The 20,611-nt window shown below is 47.5% G+C and overlaps 1 protein-coding gene across 1 annotated transcript in view; it reads right to left on the reverse strand.

Annotated features, from left to right (window-relative positions):
• ARID1A (AT-rich interaction domain 1A) overlaps positions 1–20,611 on the reverse strand; it is a 53,978-nt gene that overhangs the window by 6,213 nt on the left and 27,154 nt on the right. The window contains exons 5-15 of the mRNA XM_026043361.1: positions 11,139–11,379; positions 10,649–10,738; positions 10,107–10,274; positions 9,154–9,472; positions 7,726–7,871; positions 7,531–7,640; positions 5,355–5,564; positions 4,638–4,845; positions 912–1,044; positions 473–645; positions 135–285 (exon numbers count right to left, since the gene is read on the reverse strand). Of these exons, the coding sequence (XP_025899146.1) occupies positions 135–285; positions 473–645; positions 912–1,044; positions 4,638–4,845; positions 5,355–5,564; positions 7,531–7,640; positions 7,726–7,871; positions 9,154–9,472; positions 10,107–10,274; positions 10,649–10,738; positions 11,139–11,379 (1,949 nt within the window). The remainder of the gene's footprint in view (positions 1–134; positions 286–472; positions 646–911; positions 1,045–4,637; positions 4,846–5,354; positions 5,565–7,530; positions 7,641–7,725; positions 7,872–9,153; positions 9,473–10,106; positions 10,275–10,648; positions 10,739–11,138; positions 11,380–20,611) is intronic.

Genomic DNA, 20,611 nt, shown 5'->3' on the forward strand with positions numbered 1-20,611 from the left:
AAAGGGGGGAAAAAAACCCACACGTTCATTTAATTTCAAATGGAAAAGGAAGGTCAGGGAAATCTCTGTAGCAATGAGGCCACCACTTCATAGGTGTTAAGCAAACCAGGTTCACACTGGTTTGAAGCACTCACCTCACTCTGTCGTAAGGACCTCCGTAGGAATAGTGTTGCCGCTGTCCCATGGCCATGTTACCCATCCCTGGACCAGCAGCACGATTGTAAGGGTCACCCATACCAGTGTTGGGGCCCTGCCCTGAGGACATGAAGGGATCGCTTCCCGGGGCTGAAAGATTGAAAGGAGGATCAACATATCATGTCAACACCAAATCTAGAGACAAATTCCTTCTTCCATGGGAAGAAGGGCAAGCAAAAGGTCTAAATACTCTGACAACACGTTCCAGCATGCAGACAGATACAGGGATTAGCACTCACGGAAAAAAAAGAAGAGGAGCAGGCAAAGACTTCCTCACCTTTCCTCATACTGCTGTAAGGATCTTTATTTGGCTCATAAGACATGCGACCCATCATGTCAGAGGTATTCATACTGGGCTGGTAACCTGGATTTGGAGTCATGGAGTTCCGCTTCTGGAACGTGGGATCGCTGCCATCTGCAAAGGCATCCTGAAGGCCCACTGAGTTGCTTCTGATTCAAAAACAAACAAAAAAACACCCCAAACCCACAAACCCAAGGTTATAGAAGTCCATGATGCAGGATTCTTCACCACATATATTCTTCTGCAACACCCTCCCCAGTCACAATCTCCTAAGCAAAAATGACACAGAGAGCTGGAGTCAGCAATGTTTCTGTGAACCATTAACAGATGAGCAAGGCGTTGGAGCCCCAATGGGTAGTGATCTGGAGGCAACCTCACAGGCACCCTCGTGCAAGTGGCTGCAGTGGCTTCATACCTGATGCCTGGCAAAGGGGGCATCTGACTGTGTGGCGTAGACGCTGGAGTTGGCGGCTTTAAATCTCCTCCTTCTGCCATGGAGCTGCTGGTGGACTGAGGCGTCTGAGGACCCTGCATGGAGCCTGAACCCGCTGCGAGAAGAGAAACACAGCATGAGCTGCTCTGTACTTGATGGATGCAAACCAGAACCTCCCAGAACCTCAACCCCGGCAAGAGGGGGTGAGGAATCCTTGAAAACAGTGAAGATGAAACAGGGCCAAAGCACAAGGGAGTCCAATGCTGCAGGAAGGTACCACTGGGTCAGACTTCCCAGAAGAACCATGTTCAGTAATGCAAAGCTCAGAGAACTTACTTTTGCCAGGCCTCTATGCTCAACCATGTCTCCCTTTATGCACTGTGCCGCCACAGCAGTTAACGTTCCCCAAGCTACCCCACTGCAAAGGGTGAGGGCTCAACAGTGCCCCACGAGGAGAGGAATTCCACAATCCCTGCTGCTTTCACGGTCGCTTGCTACCCAGGAAGAAAGGTGGGTTTGAGGCCCCTCCTGCAGCATCACGTCCTTTATGTGGGATGGCAACTCCAGCACTTCAGCTGAAGTCACCACGCAGCTCTGAACAAGGCTGCTCTGTCTGCTGCACCCTTCCAGCGGGTTAATTCGGGCAGGTTAATTCAAGCACCACTCCCAAGGATTCCTGGAACAGGGAATGCTGGAGATGCCGGATCTTTTACTGAACGACAAACTCATCCAGCAGGTTCCCAGGCTCTGCATGCGCCGCTTTATGCTCCAGCAAGCTCCCAGCAGAAATCCCAAGCCCTTGTGCGAGATGCGGCTGCGCTGCCCGCTCCAGCTCTGCTCTGCCCCTGGATCACGGCGGCAGCTCTCAGGTTCAGATGCTCCTTGCAGCTGGCAAGATCTGAACTCTTAATTAATGTTTCCACTAGTTACCAGCCCCGGCACCCGATATCTCTCAGCTTCAGCCCTGCTGCTTGATGAGTCATTTCAGCTATTCATTAAAATCCTCCGAGGTCACGTCCAGGCCATGTTTGTTTACACACCACCTTCCTGGCACCCTGTCCTCGGCTCCGCGACTCCCTCCTGGCCCGGAGAGGTCTCCAAAGAAGGGCGGGCAGAGCCGAGCTCAGCAGGGCGCTTCATTCATGAGTCCTGCCATGCACACGCAGCAGTGGCTGGGATCCCCTCCTGGCCCCAGGAATTCGCTGCTCATCTCCACTGCCTCACGAGTGCTGGCGTGGGCAGGAAGAGGCCCCCAAGATGCTCCCCATGTGGCTGTCATTTGGTGTCTGTCCCCCATCCCCTGCTGTCCCTGCCACTCACAGATTTACACATGGTTGGAGCCAGGCCAATTCCACGCTCTGGGATTTAAAACCCAAGCGCAGACTGATTATATCTCTGTGGGGACCTGCTGCCGTTTGCAAGAATGATCCAAGAAAGTTTGCAGGAAATCCATGCTGAATCCATGCAAGGCAATAACCAGGTCACTTCAGGCAAGGCCCTTCTGTAAAGATTTTGGGCTTTGGAGGGTTACATGTGCACACAAATGCACCGAAAATAGTTCTGGTATCAAAAGCTCTACCTGGACAACAACCCAGCAAGGTCTTTAGATACTCCACAGCCACAGAAAGTGATATTTAAGGCAGAATGCACCCTTATTTAAGGGTGACTCCTTGGAGGATGCTGCCTTGCAGGGACCTCAGCAAGCCCTGGAGTAAGAAGGCTCCTTTTAGGACTCAGCGCTTGGGTCTCTGAGGCTCTTAAGGCTGGAGTCGAGGTCAAAAGACCAACACAACGTTGTCTCCAGTCTCCTTGGTTGCTGCTGGTCCGGGGGAGCAAGAGAGCAGAAGGACAGTGAAGCTGTAGCACGAACATGCCAAGTTGTCTCGTTGAAAGGATGTGAGCAACCAGCTGTGCTTTGCTCTGCACATTCCCAGGTGCAGGAGTCCCAACCAAGACAAGCAGGGAGAGCAGTTTTAATGTGAAACACGGGACAGACCTCTCATAGCTGGAATTAAACCTATGGATCAAGTCTACCGTGCTGCACCGATGTGAGGTCAGGGGTACCAGTCCTGCAAACTCCTCCTGCTGAAGTGCTACAGCAAGAGCTTAGTCTTACACAGCACTCTGAAGCAGTCTGAAGAGTTTCACAGAATATCAGTTTAGCTAAAACAAAATAAGAATGAATGCACCATCTAACCCATCCTAGCGGGTACCGAGTGCTACGAGAAGTTTTAAGTGGTTTCCCAAATGCCTCAGCCCTATGCAGATAAACTCTAAGTGCTCTTTGCATCTCTATTCCTGACATCTCAGTTGGCAAGAAAGAGTTTTTGGAAAGAAAGTGGGATGGGATTTGTGATGTAGTTTAAATGAACCTCAGGAACCACTTTAGGCAGAATTTTAGTCTAATGACACAAAAGTCATTTTATCTTACAAAACACACCAAGGGTGAATCCATACAGGGACGGGTTTCCTGACTACTGAAAAGACAGAATCCTTAAAATAAAATTAAAACAAAAAATAAAAAAAGAAATCTCTGACAGAGGGGATAGTTAAATGTAGTTGCCAAGAGAATAGTGATGTTCAGAAAACCACTCTGTCGATCAAGGGATTAGCAGAACTGAGATACAGCTGCAGTACAATCAAAAAAGGGTTCATTATTCCACTCCTCATGAGCTAGACAGAGATCCCACATTTCAGAACCAAAAAGGACTTTTCTTCCCAAACATTAGAGGAACTTCAAAGCAGATCAAGTTTTTATTTCACCTACAGGAACAGGTTCTCAACCAGAAAAGGCAGATGAGGGTTTTGCTTGCAAGACAAACCGGAAAACTGAAGCTTAAAGGCTTGGCAAGTTCAGCAGCAACTCAAGCAACAAACTTAACACAAATGAGAAAGAAACAATAAGACTTCCGGAAGATGACAGTGTAACATGTCCTGCTAGCCCACCTGTTTTCTGTTTTTTTATTGTGTTTTCTTTTTGGTTTGGTTTAACAAATTGGAACTGGACTCTATGCTTGCATGTTCAGAAACAAGAGATCTCCATTACATCTGCAGCAACAGCATAAAGATTATTTTAAAGATTATTTTTAAAAGTTCATTTTAAAGCTCTCAAACCCTAGATCATCCCACTCCCAAACAGGCTCACAAAGGTCTCTGAGCACAAAGCCTCCGAAAAGCCTCCCTGTCTCCTGCTAAACACAGAAAGAATTCCTGAGGAAGATGAGTGCACACCCACGTCAAGCATTTACTGCCAGAAGGTAGTTACTTGCATAGTCAAAGCAAGCACCGCTTTTCTAGAAGGTTCCTAAAGCTAAGCAACAGCAAGGACTGCTGCTAGAATATGCACAGATAGCCTCAAAAAGTCGACTTTAGACTTCCATATTGTAGTGATGCACCAGTAATCACAGACGTGTGCGTACGTGTGTTTGCATGTATTTTTTTTACTTTTCGAAAAGCTTCATACATGGATGGGGGACACAAAAAGCAAAATATTCCCAACAAAAGGCAAAGCTTATTCCACTATCACTCATTCCCACATTAGGAGAGAATTTAATCTATACAACTAACAAGAGATCTGATTAGGAGCAGACTCAGGGCCTCGGCAGAAGGTTGCAACCATCCCGGCCCACAGCACAGGGAGCTGCCAGGCACAGACAATGTCCTGGTTCACAGAGTCATCTCACACCTGAAAACAGTGTCTAAACTCACCTGGAGATGGAGGTTGTATCTTGGTTTGAGACTTCTTTGAATCTGCAGCTGCAAAGATATCTGGAGGAGGGTCTTCACCTCGCTCAATCTTGCACTCAAAGGCATAGAGACACTGGATGTACTGCTTCTTCAAAGAACTGGCTGCACTGCTGGACGTGCCCACGTTGAGGTTTGTGGCTAGCTCGCGCCATTTCTTGTTTTTGTTGACCTGCATGACCAAACAAGAGACTCTAAACTCAAAATCCCAGCTACCTCTTTCCTGAGTCACTTTCTGAAAAGAAACCAACACCTCCCAGCTAAAACAAAAATGGAGCATCTTTGGTAGTGTTTATCAACAACGAGGAGCAACCTTTTCTGAGAATGAAGCAAACTTCTCTTTTCTCACCTCAAGAAAACAGTTTCAAAACAGGGATGGATAAGGTCAAGTGGCAAAACAACTAGCCACAGAGACTGCCAGATGCAAAGACAGTCAATGTCACCCATTTTTGCACTAGACAGGGAGGAAGGGAAAGCCCTTGAAGTGGATCTCACTGCCAACTGTTCTTGACCAGAAAGACATTTGGCTCACTTAAAGAGATGTTTAAAGAGATATAAGCACTATATGTTTTCTTTAAAATCACCAAATGAATGAAACCTGCAGAAAAGCTGGTCATGCCTTGGACCTAGCAACAAAGCCCCCTTTGAACTCCTTTGACGTGTGACTACCAGACCATTCACCTGAGTCAATCCTCCAATCTCCTTCACTGAGATGTAGAGCCGGTAAAGGTCCAAGGGTTTCCTGCCTACTGCTGGAAGGTTGGTCATGCCCATGGCCTTCTCTTCAGTAAAGGCTAGATACCGATCTACCCAGATCTTCCTCTCAGGTTCGCCACCCAGCTCGTAGAGTTTGGTGATCTTCTCGTTGGTTGTAGTAGAAGAACTGGACTTCTAGGAGAAACAAAAAGATATCAGGACTGAGCATATAAAATCAGCCGTTTCATACCCAAGATGGTTTTAAAACCAGTCAGATGAAAAGTTCAAAAGTCAAAATTCTGCTGTTACACATAGGTCTACACTTGTTTTATATCAAGGTCAGTCTACAAGACAAGTCTTATTTGACAAAAATATTAAGAAACGAGCTTAATTCACAGCTACGGAAACCAAACAAACCTCAAGAAATTTTGCAGAGACATCTCTTTTGAGAGCTCCTCTGTGGGCTTCCTTGCTAAATATACAAGAAAACTTCTACTTCCCATGGCTGCTGCATTCTACCATGGCAAATACTGCCTTCCAGTCTCTCCTTTTACATAAGGAGAGGATGCCAGAATAAACGGACAAAAAACAGTGCAAAGAGGGAAAAAACAAACAAACATGTCCCAAGCAACTGCTTGACTGGTATGTGTGAGAGGAACCTCCCTCAAGTGATCTCTATTCCTTGACAGAAGTGCAGAGATCTCCTGCTACCCAGATGAACACCCAAGTTCCCATATGGGCTTCCTATTGCTCATGCATCAGTATCCAGGAAGACAGGATACGGAAAGTGAGGAGCTGCAGGCAGTCTCAGGGCAACAAAGGCACGAAAGAGGCTGATGCACCATCCTGAACATGAAATCCATGTTCAGCACGTGGTCCTGGCCTCTTTTGGGAGGGAGCGCAACAGAAGTAAAATTAACATTGCTGAACTCAAAAGCACTACTGTGTATTTCATGTTCTGGACGGAAGTCCATTAGCACGAGATAATCCTTGCAGGCCAGGAGGACACAACATCCCTTATTTGCAGCTTCCAGGAGGCTCCCATTTCATAAGCAGAAAGGCAGCTACCAAAGCACATGAGCAGAAGAAAGAGCTTCTCAATCGTCCTGCAGACTCTGGTACCAGTGTCAAGCTTGCAGAGTGTATTTTCCTTCAAGCAGCACAAAAAGGAGACCAAGGGCTCAGGGTGAAAAATGGCTTTTTTGAATGTTCTTTTGAAACCACAACAGTAACACCAAGAAAAGGACTCCCTGAAGAACTTGTTTGCTTCCTTCTTCTGGCTTTAATACAGGGATTAGTTAAGAGGTTTGTTTGTGAAACAACTGCAACACTCCAGTTTACCACCTCCCAGCTGAGAGGTGATAACTGATTCCAAGCCTGCACCAGAAACAAACCCAGGGTTGTTTATACTCCTCTTGGCAGTTCCATCGTGATGGGTGACAACTCCTAAAACTACAAAGTTGTTTTGCAGTTGAGTTTGATTACTCCCAAAGGTATAAGAAACACCTCTGGAAGCCCTGCGAGGAAAGGGCTTTATTTCTGAAGAGTTGATGAACTGCAAAAGTAAATTCTTGGATCTTCCTGGAAAATCCTCTTGGAACTACAGGCACAGTCCAAGCTCAAGCAGCCCCTGGATGACAGATGCCTGAGTACTTAGAAATGAGGACCAATTCTCTAGGTATATCAGGTACCTGTTAATATATTTTAGAGGTCCCAAAGTCCTTTAGGTCGCTCTTCCACATAGGATTTCCTAATCTACTTCCACTGGCAACCCCAACCCCTTTTTGCTTTCAGATAATACACTGCAAATATAGCCAGTCTATTCTAAAATACATTTACACATACGTTTTTGAGACACTTATTGCTCCATGCTCCAAAGCATAGCACAACCCAAAAGAGGACATCCAACTTGCTTCCTACACCCTTGAGCAATAAGCACAGTCACGAGCAGCATCGGATCCCATATTACAAGGATTATAAAGACAACCAGCTAATGAGAAGTCTGTTCAGGGTAAGAAACACAAATCAGATCAGGCTTCTCTTGGGAAACACTCTCAATAGGATAGATACCATGTCGACATGTGATGATTTTACTGCCTTGAACACAAGGCATGAAGAGAGAGAGTTTAAAAAAAAAAATCAGAAAACAAAAACATTTTACCTTTGATTTGGATTCTGCTTTTGGCGTCCCATCTGCCTTATTGTTCATTTTAGTAGCAGGTGTTAATTTGACATCCCCAAGACCCATCATTTCGGGACTGGATGCCATCCCTAGAAAGTTAAACAGAAGCTTTAATATCAAATTTACCCCAGTACCATGAAATCAGTACGAGTGCCAGCGAACAGCAAGGCTTACCTGCAGAGTTGTTGGCCATATTCCCACCCATCGGATAAGGAGGGCCCTGGGGGTTTATCATGCCAGCCATACTGTTAATTCCCTGTCCATAAGGAGGTCCAGTCCCCATCATCCCGCCTTGGTTCATGTTGGGATAACCAGGAGGCCTAAAGAAGAACAAGAACGAACACACTTCTATTCTAAATATTAAATACTATCATGGGATCTTCTATTAAAGTAGGTTCACTAAAAGAGACTTTCTGCAGAAGAAGTGAAGTGACTTTCTCCAAACAATCTCTGCCTTCCACCAAAGCTTAACCAAAGATCAGGGGGCTCTTATAAAGCTTAACCACTCTAGACCTCAGGCCTCATTCTTGGAAGATAAGGAGACATAAACCATCTTGAAAGAGTAACTTCAGTTCTGAACATTTGCATATCTTCACCTACTGCATTCCCAAACTTAGCTTCATTTCAGCTAGTCAGTCAGTCAGCTCCACAGGGAGGAACAGATCTGCAAATGCTACAGCTCTTCACATTTATGTAAAGATATACTATCTGTAAAGATGGACAGGGCAGTGTCCCTGCAGAATTTAATGACTCTCCCCTCCTTATTAGTAATATAAGCTACACAGCATTAAAGGTAGAGATGGGAAACTTTGTACACAACTGGCACTGAAGCCTGTTATTTGAAAGCTGTGCATCCAGGCCTTTATTGGTGTTTGGAAGCTTGACCTCTTAGCAATAATGGGAGGCAGCGAACACAGACACACCAAAAACCCTTAATGCAAGTCAGCGTAAAGAGCACAATGCCCAGTCAAATCACAAATCCATCCAAATCTAACAGCTTTACTGGGGGAACCCCATTTATAAGCAAGCTTATGGCTCTCATGGCACTCCGATAGGCACCATATACCTACTCTGAAGTGCAGAATAATAAAAATTAAAAGCACAGAACACGGTTACAAATTTAGTGCTGAATTCCAGCTCCCATTTCATAGCTGCTCATTAGGACCCTAAAAGGAAAAAGTTCATTACACTGTATGAGCAATGCCTTGGTTAAGACAAATGCAGCTGGATGGCTGTCTACCAGATTTATGGGCTCTACCACACACACAGCATCTTGCAAGTCACTGACCCTTCAAAGCAGACCAGAAAGCCAAACCAACTGAAAGGATATCCAAGTTAAACAGATTTCTTTTACAAATATTAGAAATATTTCCTAATTTTTCCCTAAACACGCAAATGACAGCATATTCAAAAACTCTGCTCATCCAACTTCTACTCCTTTGCAACATTTGAGATTGATGAATATGCCTCCAAGGACACACACACACACACAAAGACAGCATTCCCCCAGCTTCGGGTTATTTCATCCACAGCTTTAAAATCCCCTGGCCGTGACATGGGCAAGGGACCTCCCAAGAGTCCGAAGGACCTCTCCTTCCTTACCTGGTCTGGATGGAGTTGGCAGCAACGTGCATAGCGGCGGCCGCCGCCGCCTCTTGTGCTTTGCGGTTCATGCCACCCGGTGGGGGGCACATCCCTGTGCCCACCTGAGGAGGTATATTTGCCATGTTGGGTCCATACGGTCTGTTCCCCATGGTCGCATGGCTCATCCTCCCCGGAGGAAGGCCGGTGTATGGTGGCACACCAGTCTGCCCATGCATCTGGCTCCCTGCTCCCATGGGGTTTATGCTTCCTGCCATTCCTGGACTGGGGTAGTTGGCATTGGACATAGCATTGTAGTTTGGCTGCCTGGGATAACCTCCTAAGGAGATAAAGAGAGAGGAAGACAACATCATTCAACTAGACAGTTTATGAATCACTATAAAAATCTTCAATCAGCAAATATTTAAAGATCACTAACAGAGATGAGGGGGAGTGTTAACACCTCAACAAAAAGTCAAGTACTTGGATATAAACCACATAAAATGTGTTTTGACACAGCCAAGTAACAACATCGATTCAAAAGCTGCCTGAAACACTCCCAAACCTCAACAGAGCAGAATGAGCTAAATGATCCAGGATAGGATGCAAAACAAACAAACAAACCCTTAACCCTTTCCAAATCATTTAACTCCATCAAATTTCCTCTCCAAAAAGAACAGGATCATCTTTGCCGCTGTACTCGAGGCAGGACCTGTACCATTTTAAATCAAGAGGAAGAAGCCTACAATTAGATGTACAGCTATCCCTAAAAGCAGGGTATTTCATCAATCTCTAACATGCTACACGAAGCACTGCTCCCTCCAGCTTATAAGGAGTGTACTGTTTTTCATTACCCACGCGCTAAGAGAAGGCAAATAAACACAGTTTATCAAAGACAAGAGATATTCCAGCACACACAGATCTTGAGCATTCCTGAGCTCGGTTGCCACCTTGAGAAACGCTCTGTGCCTCACCTTGAGGTCCGTACTGCCCGCTCTGGGGTCCATAGCTCCCCATGGAGTTCTGCTGGTACGGCCCCATTCCAGCGTGCATCTGTCCTCCCGAAGACTGGCGGGGAGATAAGGCTGAGCCAGGCTGGGGCGAGCTGTACTGAGGCATTTGAGGATTCCTCTGCATGTAACCTGGGCACCAGAGAGACCAGCAGGTAATTAGCAGTGCAACTCACTAAAAATCCTTCCAGTGACAGCCTTAGCAGTTGCTAGTAAAGGAGCAATGTACTCAAATTCCATTTTTTCAGTCAGGCAAAACTGAGTATTGCAGAAGTAGAAAACACAACAGAAAAAACACCTTACAAGTCAAACCACTAGCCTGGATGAAACATTAAAGAGCTTGGTAAAGCATGGCCAGCAGCTGAATTTCCTGCAATGTGCCTGAAGCACTTGCAGCTTACAAAGCTGAGGCAACCAGAATCCACGCCATCAAGCCAAGTATTTTTTCTAGCTCTACAAAGGCTTTACAGCTCTTTTAGTTAAAGCTTCTAACTCGTGTCACACACCTCGGTCTTGCGCGATGCTCGACTGGTTCATGGCAGGATGCATGATACTGTCTGACTGGCCGCTAGGCGGTCGAGGTGGCATCTGATTGCCTGGGCAGCAGAAAGGAGGGTGGTTAGTCAATAATCAAAAATACAAGCCACGAAAGTCAGGATGCAAGAGAACTAAATATCAGAACTACCAGTATTTTCAAGAGCAGCTCATGTCTGCCCCAGCAAGGAAAAGGAAGAGCAAGGGGAAGATTAGTCACATGAATATTTCCTTATTAAACTTTGGAAAAATAATGCTGTTGGTTTGCTAGGCAGCCCACCCTTCTCGCTGAATGCTTTCCAATTGCGGATGTGTTTTAAAACAGATAAAGTGAAATCACAATATCTTAATGACCATGTAATACTATCACTGGCCAGTTCCTCCTCGGTGGCTGTTTTAATTCACTTTTCAGCTGCATGAGGCAGCTGCATCACAGGACTGACAGGGGCCAAAGAGCGATACCTGGTACTGCAGCAGGTGAAAGTGGACCAGAGCGGGACTGAGCAACACTAGCAGGAGATCCAACAGGGGATGGGGAGGGTCCTCTGATGCCTGGCAGGTGAGGAGAGGTATGTGGAGAGAAAGGAGACTGAGCTGGGTTACTCTGCTCTCCTTGACTGCTGGAAATCCCTGATGTGCTTACTCCAGGACTCAGGGCTCCTTCTGTACCCATGGGCAGATCATCTATCGAACCAGACAGGTCCTGCAATACACAGAGAGACATATCAGGCAAAAGTAAAGAGAGGTGAGACTGTTCCTTCATCCACAGCCATGAGAGAGTGCACTTTCCCCTTAGGCTTACTACAAATTGAGATCAATGAACCTGGTTCACATTATTGTAAGTTACAAAGCTGCTGCACAGGTGGAGGTAACTGCAATGTCCCTGAACCCAAGAGTTCCCCAGTCATTATGTCAGGTGCTTGATGATGGTCCAGAAAAGTGGCCAATTCTCTTCTTTGCTTCTTTTAATTCAAGTTATTCAGTTAATTCAGCTAGAAATTAATGAATATGTCCCCCAGATTTGTAAAACTGCAAATAGGGGAGACGGTCCACATGATCACAGCCTGGAAGAGTAATGTGGCTTGGCCTCTGGAGGGCAGAGAACTCCTGTCTCCCCATAATTAATTCATAAACCTTAGGTGAGCCAGGAAGCCACTTTGCTTGAGATGGATAAAAACAAACTAAATATAGAGATTTAAAAGAAAACTGTGAAGCATTTTTCCAGGGTTCCCACTTCTTCAGAGTTGGGGAAAAAAAAAAACAGTGATTATTAGATTGCCAACTTTTAAACTTCAGCTTTTTCTCAGAGGGTGGGAAAATACCCCTCCCAGCGCGTGTATCCAACCTGAAAGAGAGGAGCATGAAAAGCCTGTTTAAGAGAGGTGAAATCTCCCAGTTGCCACAACAGCAGCCACAAAACTACAGCACCAAAAACCAGTGGCAAGACAGTGAAACGGGGCCGTTTCCAGGCGGGCATCGTGCCAACCCGGCAGGCACAGTTGTACCGACTGGTTCATAATAAGGGGCACGACCTATTCAGACCCGGCCTGCAGCAAAGGGAGCTGTTAGCGTCCAAGACTGGGGAGGATGAATAGGCAGCGGGGGCACATTTGAAGAGACACTGGGAAGTCACGACTATTCCAGCAACTGGATAAAATCGGTGCTCCCAATTCAGGGGATGGCGGCAGACATACCCAGGCTTACCCGGATTTCACCTACTGGGTGATCTCCCATCACCTACCTATTCTTGATCTCAAATCAAGAATCATCCACCCCAGATGAGAAGAGCTCTGGCCTGAGCCTTGAAATCCTTTTGGATCCAAACAGGATTGATTTGACCAGTGCAAACGGAGCCAACCTCTTTTCAAACACCACGCAGAAAAGTTAAGCCAACTGATAAATAACTTGGGTGCTCGGGTCTCATTTACACTGGCTGGACGATTCCTTGTTTAGCAACAGTTCAGGTAACACTTTGCCAGCTCTGTGCAATGCAGAAGGACCTCACACACCAGATCCCACAAAGCTAGAGCCCCCAGAGGCAAGCAAAGCCTGCTGCTCACAAGAGCTGCCTGCCAGGTGACGTGCAGAACAGCTCTGAGACCACATCCCAGCGTCTCGGCTGGACAGCAAGTGCTTCAGCACCTCTTCGGAAGGGGAATATTGGAATAACATAGAAACAAGAAAGCACCAGTAGATACCAAACCAGCTCGTCACACTCATCGGACAGACGCTGACATTCAAAAAGGACAAGCAAATGGGAGAGTTGAGTATCAGCTAGATGGTATGCAGAGGTCTGCAGCAATAGTGCCATCTTGTCTATTCGGACAGTAAAATTTGGTCAAAGGGCTTCGAACAAATGCTGGCAAATGTTACGTTTGAGCTGCAAAGGCTGGCCCCTTGGTGGGATGACTTAGTGCATAGAGCGGCCTTCCTCCCCTTCCATTACTGTTTGTGTGGGAGATCATTTCCTGCAAGACAGTCTCCGAGGTGTATCTGCTTACTGCTGCAGTAATACCCTCCTGAAAAAAAGAAGCTGTGGTTTTTTTTTTTTTTTTTTATCAATGAAAGGTACACATTTGCAGGGAAAATAAATAAATAAATAAATAAATAACGTCTACAAGAACCTGCTACATGCATTACCCTCCTATCATAAATAACATCAGGAGTTATTGCTAGTTCATGCAGCTACTTGTTTCTTTTTTTCCCCAGGACAACTTTGACAAAACCCACATTCGCACAGCAAAGTCATCGAAAGTGGGAGTAAAAGGACGGTATGTCCAACATATTGTATTACAAAACGTCAAACACAAAAAAAAAGAGCAAAAAGGTCTTTTCCCCTCTGCATCTCCTATTTAAGAGGGAGATGAATCCCACCTAACTTCAGTCCTTGGTGTACGCTACACATCACAGTTTCCCACTAGTCAGAGGGGCTCACAAAGTCCAGAAGCCAATTCAGTCTAATCTAAACTATCCCTAAAGTTTGATGGCATTTTCCTGGAATTCTTTAAGCTACTTTTAGGCTGAATCACCAAACACATCCAAATACTCCATTTTTCAACCTCCTGGTGTCCAGATTGTAAGGGACCTCCAAGAGGGTGTTTGCTTCCAGGAGCAGAGGCAGCCACTGTCCTCTACATGATACCAGCAACATTCCCACGTGAAACGGGAAAAATAAGGATACGTGTCTTGGCAATGCCAGGCCACAAACATATATGCAGCGCAGGAGATGAAGCAGGGTTAAAATCTGTTTGAACATCAGCTCCTAAGCAACTAGATCAAAACCTTTAAAGCTGATGCCTTCAACCTATGTAGCAAAGCTTACCCCAAGCACCGCAAGCCACCTAAACCATTCAGTTTTAATTAGGCAGGTTAATGCAGGGTTGCTTTGGACGGGTAGGCGAGGGCAACTCCGCAGTGCTGATGTACCACGTACAGCAAACACAGGCCTCCCTGCTCCAAGGCTCCCACTTTAAAAACGTTAACCATGAATTGCACGTAAACCCTTCTAGGATGCTAGGGCAACGCACAGGAACCGGAGCAAGACAAGTCCGTACAAATCACATAACCCCGTCAAGCCACTTCCCTAAATTTCCATCAAGTTCTGTGAATTCCAACAATACGGCCCTTCCCCAGCAAAGAAAGACAAATTCTGCGGTGCTGATGCAACCCAAATTTGCTACTATTCAGCTTGGAATTGTGCAAGATCACACGTTTCTCAGAAAGTGCGATTTCTACGAGGGAAAGAAGCAGCAACACCAAAACGCTGCCAGCTCATCACCAAAGAGCCATTTTCCTCCTATCAAATACTTTCTTGGGATGGCAGGAATGGGGTTTTATATTTAAGCAGACCTAAAGGATAGACTCAGACTCTGAGACCCCATTTACTGAAGCGCACCACAAACTGGGCAAGGAGATAATAAATAAATAAATATTACTCCAGACTGCTTTAAGTACAGTTATAGCAGAGAAATCCTAATGAGAAAAAAAAAGTAATAATGTAAAAATAAAAAAAAAAATTTTTAAAAGTAAAAAATAAAATAAAATAAAATAGGAGCATTATTGCCTTTGGTAGTTTCTGGACGGAGCCAGTGGAACAGCGGGCCAGAGAGGTTCGCTTTGTCCCCACGGAGGATCAGACCCAGAAAGCAGCGGCGCACGAGCAGGGTTCTCCTTTTCCCTCTTCCATGAGCACAGCCAATGGAGCCGAGCTGGGAGGCGAGCCTGAGCAGCAACTCTGCCAACTTGAAGGAAACGTCAGGGCCTGGAGAATTCCTCACGTGTTTCCAATGTGCTGCTTTTTTTTTTTTTTAAATGCATTTTATTGCTCATCTGCCATGCAGATCAAAAACGCTGGAGGGATTCCAACTATTTCACGCAGAATCTCACACTCCAGGCTGGCTGCAGCCCCAAAGCCGGAGTTTCTTCGCTTGAAATCCTGCCCAGTGTTATTTTGGGATGTGACCTGCTAGCGGAAGCCCACGGGGACCCGGAGCCGATAACCGTTCCAGCTGCGCCTGGTTGCCCAAGCGGCACCGATGCCAGCGCGGGGCCGTCAGCGCTGCTGACGAGCGGGGACTCGTCACACCTCCTGTTCACACCAAAACAAAGCCACGCTGGAAAAGTGGGAAAAGAGGAGCACGAGGTGGTTCCCGACCCAGGCGCTGCGGATCCTGGCTGCCAGTCCTGCCGCGACTCGCGGGAGCTGAAAACGGTGGCAGGTTTTCTACAGGAAGGGGAGCCACTGTTTGCCTCTCCGGTACAAGTTTTGTTATAAGCAAACGTGGAGGGGAAATGAGGGGAAACACTGGCAGTCAAGGGAAGAGCAGCTTGGAGGAGAGCAGATTCCCAGGGAGCTCCCGGGCAGACTCCAGCGCAGGGCAAGAGGGAAAGAGCGGCAGAGACCAGCAGCACTCCCGATCGCTTGAGCGAATGATGAGCTGGGGATGGACGTGTGCTAGAGCTAAGGAAGTGGGCAAATCTCCCTGTTTCCATTCTAGATGCTCATGAGCAAAACCAGAGAACGGCGACGTTTCCTCTCCAGTTCTCCCTGACAGGGGAAAAGGCTCCTCGTGGCCTCTGACTAATCACAATATCTACTTTCTATAACAAACCCATTTTCGCTGCAGTTGCTTTTCCGCTCTTCAAGATCTATCAACACACAAAATCACTCGCTTGTCCTTTCCTTCCCCTTCCTTTCCACACCCAAAATACTCCAAGCTGCTCTCACAAAAGCACAAAATCTAGCTTCCTGGAGGTATCCCAACAAGATCCGTGTTCCTGTAAGCCTGGGTCACATGGATTTCATTTCACTGACGCATTTCATGAATCACCTGCACGTCCCATTACACCCGACAGAGGTTCTTGGTCTGTCAGGATGCTACCAGTTCCTGTATGTCCTCGGTGGGAACATAAAGACCTACCGGAGCCATGAGAAGGAAAACAACTATTCCACTGCCAAAGCACATGTCCTAAAGTCCTTCCCTACCCCCAAAAAACACCCAAGTTGCCCCAGGAAGAACCAATATTCAGCTGGCACCACTCTTCCATGACTGGGTGCTGTGCAGATGGGAATGGTCGCTCTGTCCAGCCCCCAAAACACCTCCTAGGTGAGAACTGTTCTCTGTGTGCGCACAAGTTGGAAAAGAGACAGGGGAGGAGGACAAATGTGCACTAGAGCCATTCTCAACCTAAAATATTTCTGGAATTTAACGCAAATTCAAAGATCCTGTGAAACGCTTTGCCCCTGTCTGCTCTGCACACCTCATACCTGCTGGGGCAGTGGGTTAGAAACCAAAAATACGTATTTTTGAGCTGTAATTTTGCCTTTTATTTTGAGTTTAGGCACGTGCAGGAAGCACGCTCAACCACATTCCTAAGCTACCCAAGATGAATCAACAGTGATGAATTAAACCAAAGCCCAGCAATACGAGCTGGTGTCTCCCTGACCACGGAGAGCTTTCCATGCCACTGCCGTAACTCTTGCTTTCCTAAGCATGGAAAAACTGTCTTAGTTTAAACAGGGAGGAAGGAAGATAACGTTCTTCTGACATAAGAAACAGGGAATACTTAGGAGGAAACTCACTACCAGAGACGCGAGAGTCTGCACAGTGCACTTCTTCCATGCCTTCGTGGGAGCTGCGGCTTCATAGGGACCAGAAGGAACAAAAATTTTTAATTATGTAAGAAAAATCTCTGGATAAGAAAAATCTCTGGATTTGGCCCTTAAATATGTCTGTCAAAATTCCGCCTCTCATGTGCGCAAGGACCACATGCAAGTGACTGCAAACTAGACACCTCTTGTGTTCTGCATCAAGCTCTTCTGGGGACAAATCTAAGGTCCTGGTTACAAAATTCAGCATATGCAAAAATGTTCAAGCCCTACTGCATGCCCCTTATTTCCTTTATTTTTAAAAGGCTGCTTGTAAGAGTTACTAACAGACTTTTGCTGCTTCAAGGTAAAAACACCAGCCCACTGGAACAACCCCAGCTTTACATGGAGTCCATTATTTCCCTTCCCTTATGAAGGGTTTAAGCTTCTCTCGGGCATCCATGCTGACAATTACCAACCTAAGATGGGGACTAGAACATGCAAGAGAGATTTGACAGTTTCCTTGCTCAAAAAAAGCAGCTGAAAAGCTCATTCTTCCAGGCTGGCTTGAGACAAACTGGCGGAAGCTGCTGGCTGTAGCTGCAGTGCAGGAAAAAGAGCGCTCGGAAAGGAGGCTGGCAGGAGGAGGGGCTCGGTGTCACACGAGAAATTTTACTCTGATTGCAAAAATAAGTCGCTGCTCTAACCACCCCGGTAAATCTAGGCGAGTGCGGTGGTTTGGCGGAAAGCAGGTACGAAATGAAAAGGGAGGAAGGTCGAAGGAAGCGCTGCCGGCCTTACTACATTCCTGCGACGGGAGCCCCTGCGGAAGAGGCAGCTCTGCTGCTGCAGCAGCCATTGATTTTTTTCAGAGGTCGATACTCCACTCCCACAGATCTGCTCGGCAGGAGCTTTAATCACATCTACTGCTCCTGCTCCGTGCCTCCCCTCCTCCTCTTCCCCTTCAAATAAAATTAAAAACGAGAGAAAGGGGCCTTTCCTCCCGCTCCGAACACCGAACAGACTAACAATTCTCACATTCTCACTCTGCCCTCGGAGAGCGGAGATGTGAAAGCTCCAGTTACAGCACGAAGGATGGAAGGAGTAACATGATTCATGCGCAGAGTGTGATGTTGCTGCAGGGAAACCCACCACAGGGAAGGCCAAGGCCGGCATTCCCACCCTAGCTGCCCCATTCTTCTGCAGGACCCTGGGAAATAAAAACAGCAGTAAAACTCTGCAGAAGGTGCTTTCCTTGCAACCCTTCAGGAGCTGTCTTGGCTTCTGAAAGTATTCCCAGGTTTATCTAAGCATTAATACAACACAGAGAGCATTCGAAGTGACGGTGGGAATGCTGCGGTTTCACTTGCTAGCCTGGTGACGCTTGGGCTAACGTTAAAGTTGGCCCAGCCACCCATCAGCACCAACAGAAAGGATAAAAAGTCCAGTTTCAGTAACACTGATCCCTGGAAAAGTTGCAGAAAAGCAGCAGGCACTGGTCCAGCTACAATGAGCAGTCCTATCTCAGCAGTGGCAAAGGATGTTCTCAGTCACGGTCATTTTTTTGGAAGGTGTTTGGGGTGCGTGAGGGCGAGATGGACCCACTGACCACATGAATCCAAAATGCTGCTCCCACATCAGGCCTCGAGGAGGAAAGTGTGAGCACAAAACACGCCTGGCGCTCAGATCACAGACCACAACGTGCTTGTTTAAAACACTTTAGGGTTTTTCTTCCCCAGCAATTTTTATTTTTTGAGGGTTCTCCTACTGCAGCCCGTCGCCAAGCTCCAGACGAGATGCAAAGGGGGATCGCAGCAGAGTCAGGAAGCTCCATCCTCTTGCCAGACATAAGGATATTCGGATCTCGCAGCGGCGCTTCCTCTGCAAGGCACTTTCCAATCTCCGATGCTTTCAATTTAGACTCCAGAGTGTTTAGTCATCTCAGCATGTGATCGTGCCACCATGCCAACCACATGAGTTTGGGTGGGCAAAGAAACAGGCAGGAGTTTAAAATAGTTTCAAAAAATATGAAAGGCACCTGTTAAAGCCAGTGCTCCGGATTTTAAGACAACTCAGCTTTTGGTGTTATCGTCAGCCTCTTTGAGGCAATTAAAAGAATGGTGGAATTAATTTCTAACGAAGCAGAAGGGAGAAAGGGATTTTAGGTGAGAACCCGCTTTGCAAAGGCAGCAGGTACCTGCAGGCCTGCTGGACCTGGCAGCTCCCTCGTGCGAACGCGCTGCTGAGTCCACTAGATGCTGGCAGGCCCGTCCCGAAAGTCGTCAAGCCCTCGGATGTGGCCAGCCCTAGAGAAGCTGTTTTCATGGGCACATCTGTCCTACACCACGTGCTGCGCTCAGGGGCCGCTGGCCTTGATGGGGCCAAGTTGATAAGGATGCATTAAAAAAAAAAATCACGGGGTTTCTCCTCTCGCAGCTCAGAGCAACAAGCATGCACGAGGAGAGGGAGCTGCGAGTTCTGTTTTCCTGGATAAGACTCAATTAAAAAAAAATTACACAACTGCCCCTCCAATTACAGCTCAGGATTCTCTTGAAATCCCAGCGCAAACCTGCACCTCAGTGGATGCAACAGCAGGGCCCCTGCAGAAAGGATCAACACTACATCGAGTGGAAGGAACAGGGGAGATGCTAACACAGACACAGAGGCTCCTGATGTCACCAAATCAGCAGCAAAAAGGAAGCAAAAACCTCATCTCCTTCCCAAGGGCACCAAGCTGCCCTGGAGCCGCTATGGAGCGCCGGGCCAGCTCATACAGCAGGCGCTTCCCAATACGGGATGAGCGGCAGCTTCCCAGCAGCAGCGGCTCCAGGGCCGCGCGTGACCCGGCCTGGACGAGTGTCCGGCCTCCCAGATTCCCGTATCCGGCCCGGGCCCTGCAGCAGGGCAGGATGGCGGCTGGGGCCGCGCTCGAGCCCGCCACCCGCCGGCTCCTCCAGCGAGGCAGGAAGCGGAGCCGCATGGCCGGCGCCCGGAATAGAAACAGGAAACGAGGCCTGCGTCGAGCGGAGCCTCCCGGAGGCTGCTCAAGGGCTGTCCCGAGGCCTCAGCACAGCCCACGCGGCACCCCGGGGCAAGATTTCCTCCCTGCGCACCCTGTCGGGTCTCAGCACCCGGAGGAAGGGGCGGGAGGGCAGGAATTGCCACATGGACAAACAGCAATGGGAAGCGGGACCAGCACATGTCTTCCCCCCCAGACAGAGCACCAGAGCGGCCTGGAGGAGGCTGAGGCACTGAGGAGGCTATTAGGCACTTTACAAAAGGCGAAAGCACAGCCTGCCCCAGAAACCACACGGAAATCCTCATCAGAGTACCATACACATAAGCTTACAAAGCCTTGCTCGTGGAAAGCCATTTTTAATACTCATCATCCCCATTACTTGAAGAAAAACTCTTTCAGTGGGAGGCCCCCATCTGCCAACACTAGCGTCCCAGTGCCACGCGCCCCAGGGCAACGCTCCGGCCAGGCCTGGGCACCACAGCACACAGCTGAGCTGCTCCGCAGTGCCCACCTCACCCATTCCTTGCTTAAGTCAGGCTCCAAAGCTCTGGACAAGCTCCAAAGGACAAAGCCATGCCGGACAGAAGCAGGAGGCCACATCTAAAAAGAGAGTGAAGGGGCACCCAGACTCTACTATGAAAGTTTCCTTTCTCTCCCTGCAAAGAAATCAGCCAAAAGACGGACGCAGAGCACGAAGGATTTTTAAGGAAGCCCTCGTTTCCCAGGCTGCAGCTCCCTCGTCATTTGCAGCAGCTTGGAGACAGTTTTTAGCTGCATTTCAGCCTGTTGTATTGATTATTTCCAGGTCAGGGGATGCAGCTGACGGAG

This window comes from Nothoprocta perdicaria, unplaced genomic scaffold (assembly GCF_003342845.1).
Source record: "Nothoprocta perdicaria isolate Ctin4 unplaced genomic scaffold, notPer1 scaffold_33, whole genome shotgun sequence".
Taxonomy (NCBI): domain Eukaryota; kingdom Metazoa; phylum Chordata; class Aves; order Tinamiformes; family Tinamidae; genus Nothoprocta; species Nothoprocta perdicaria.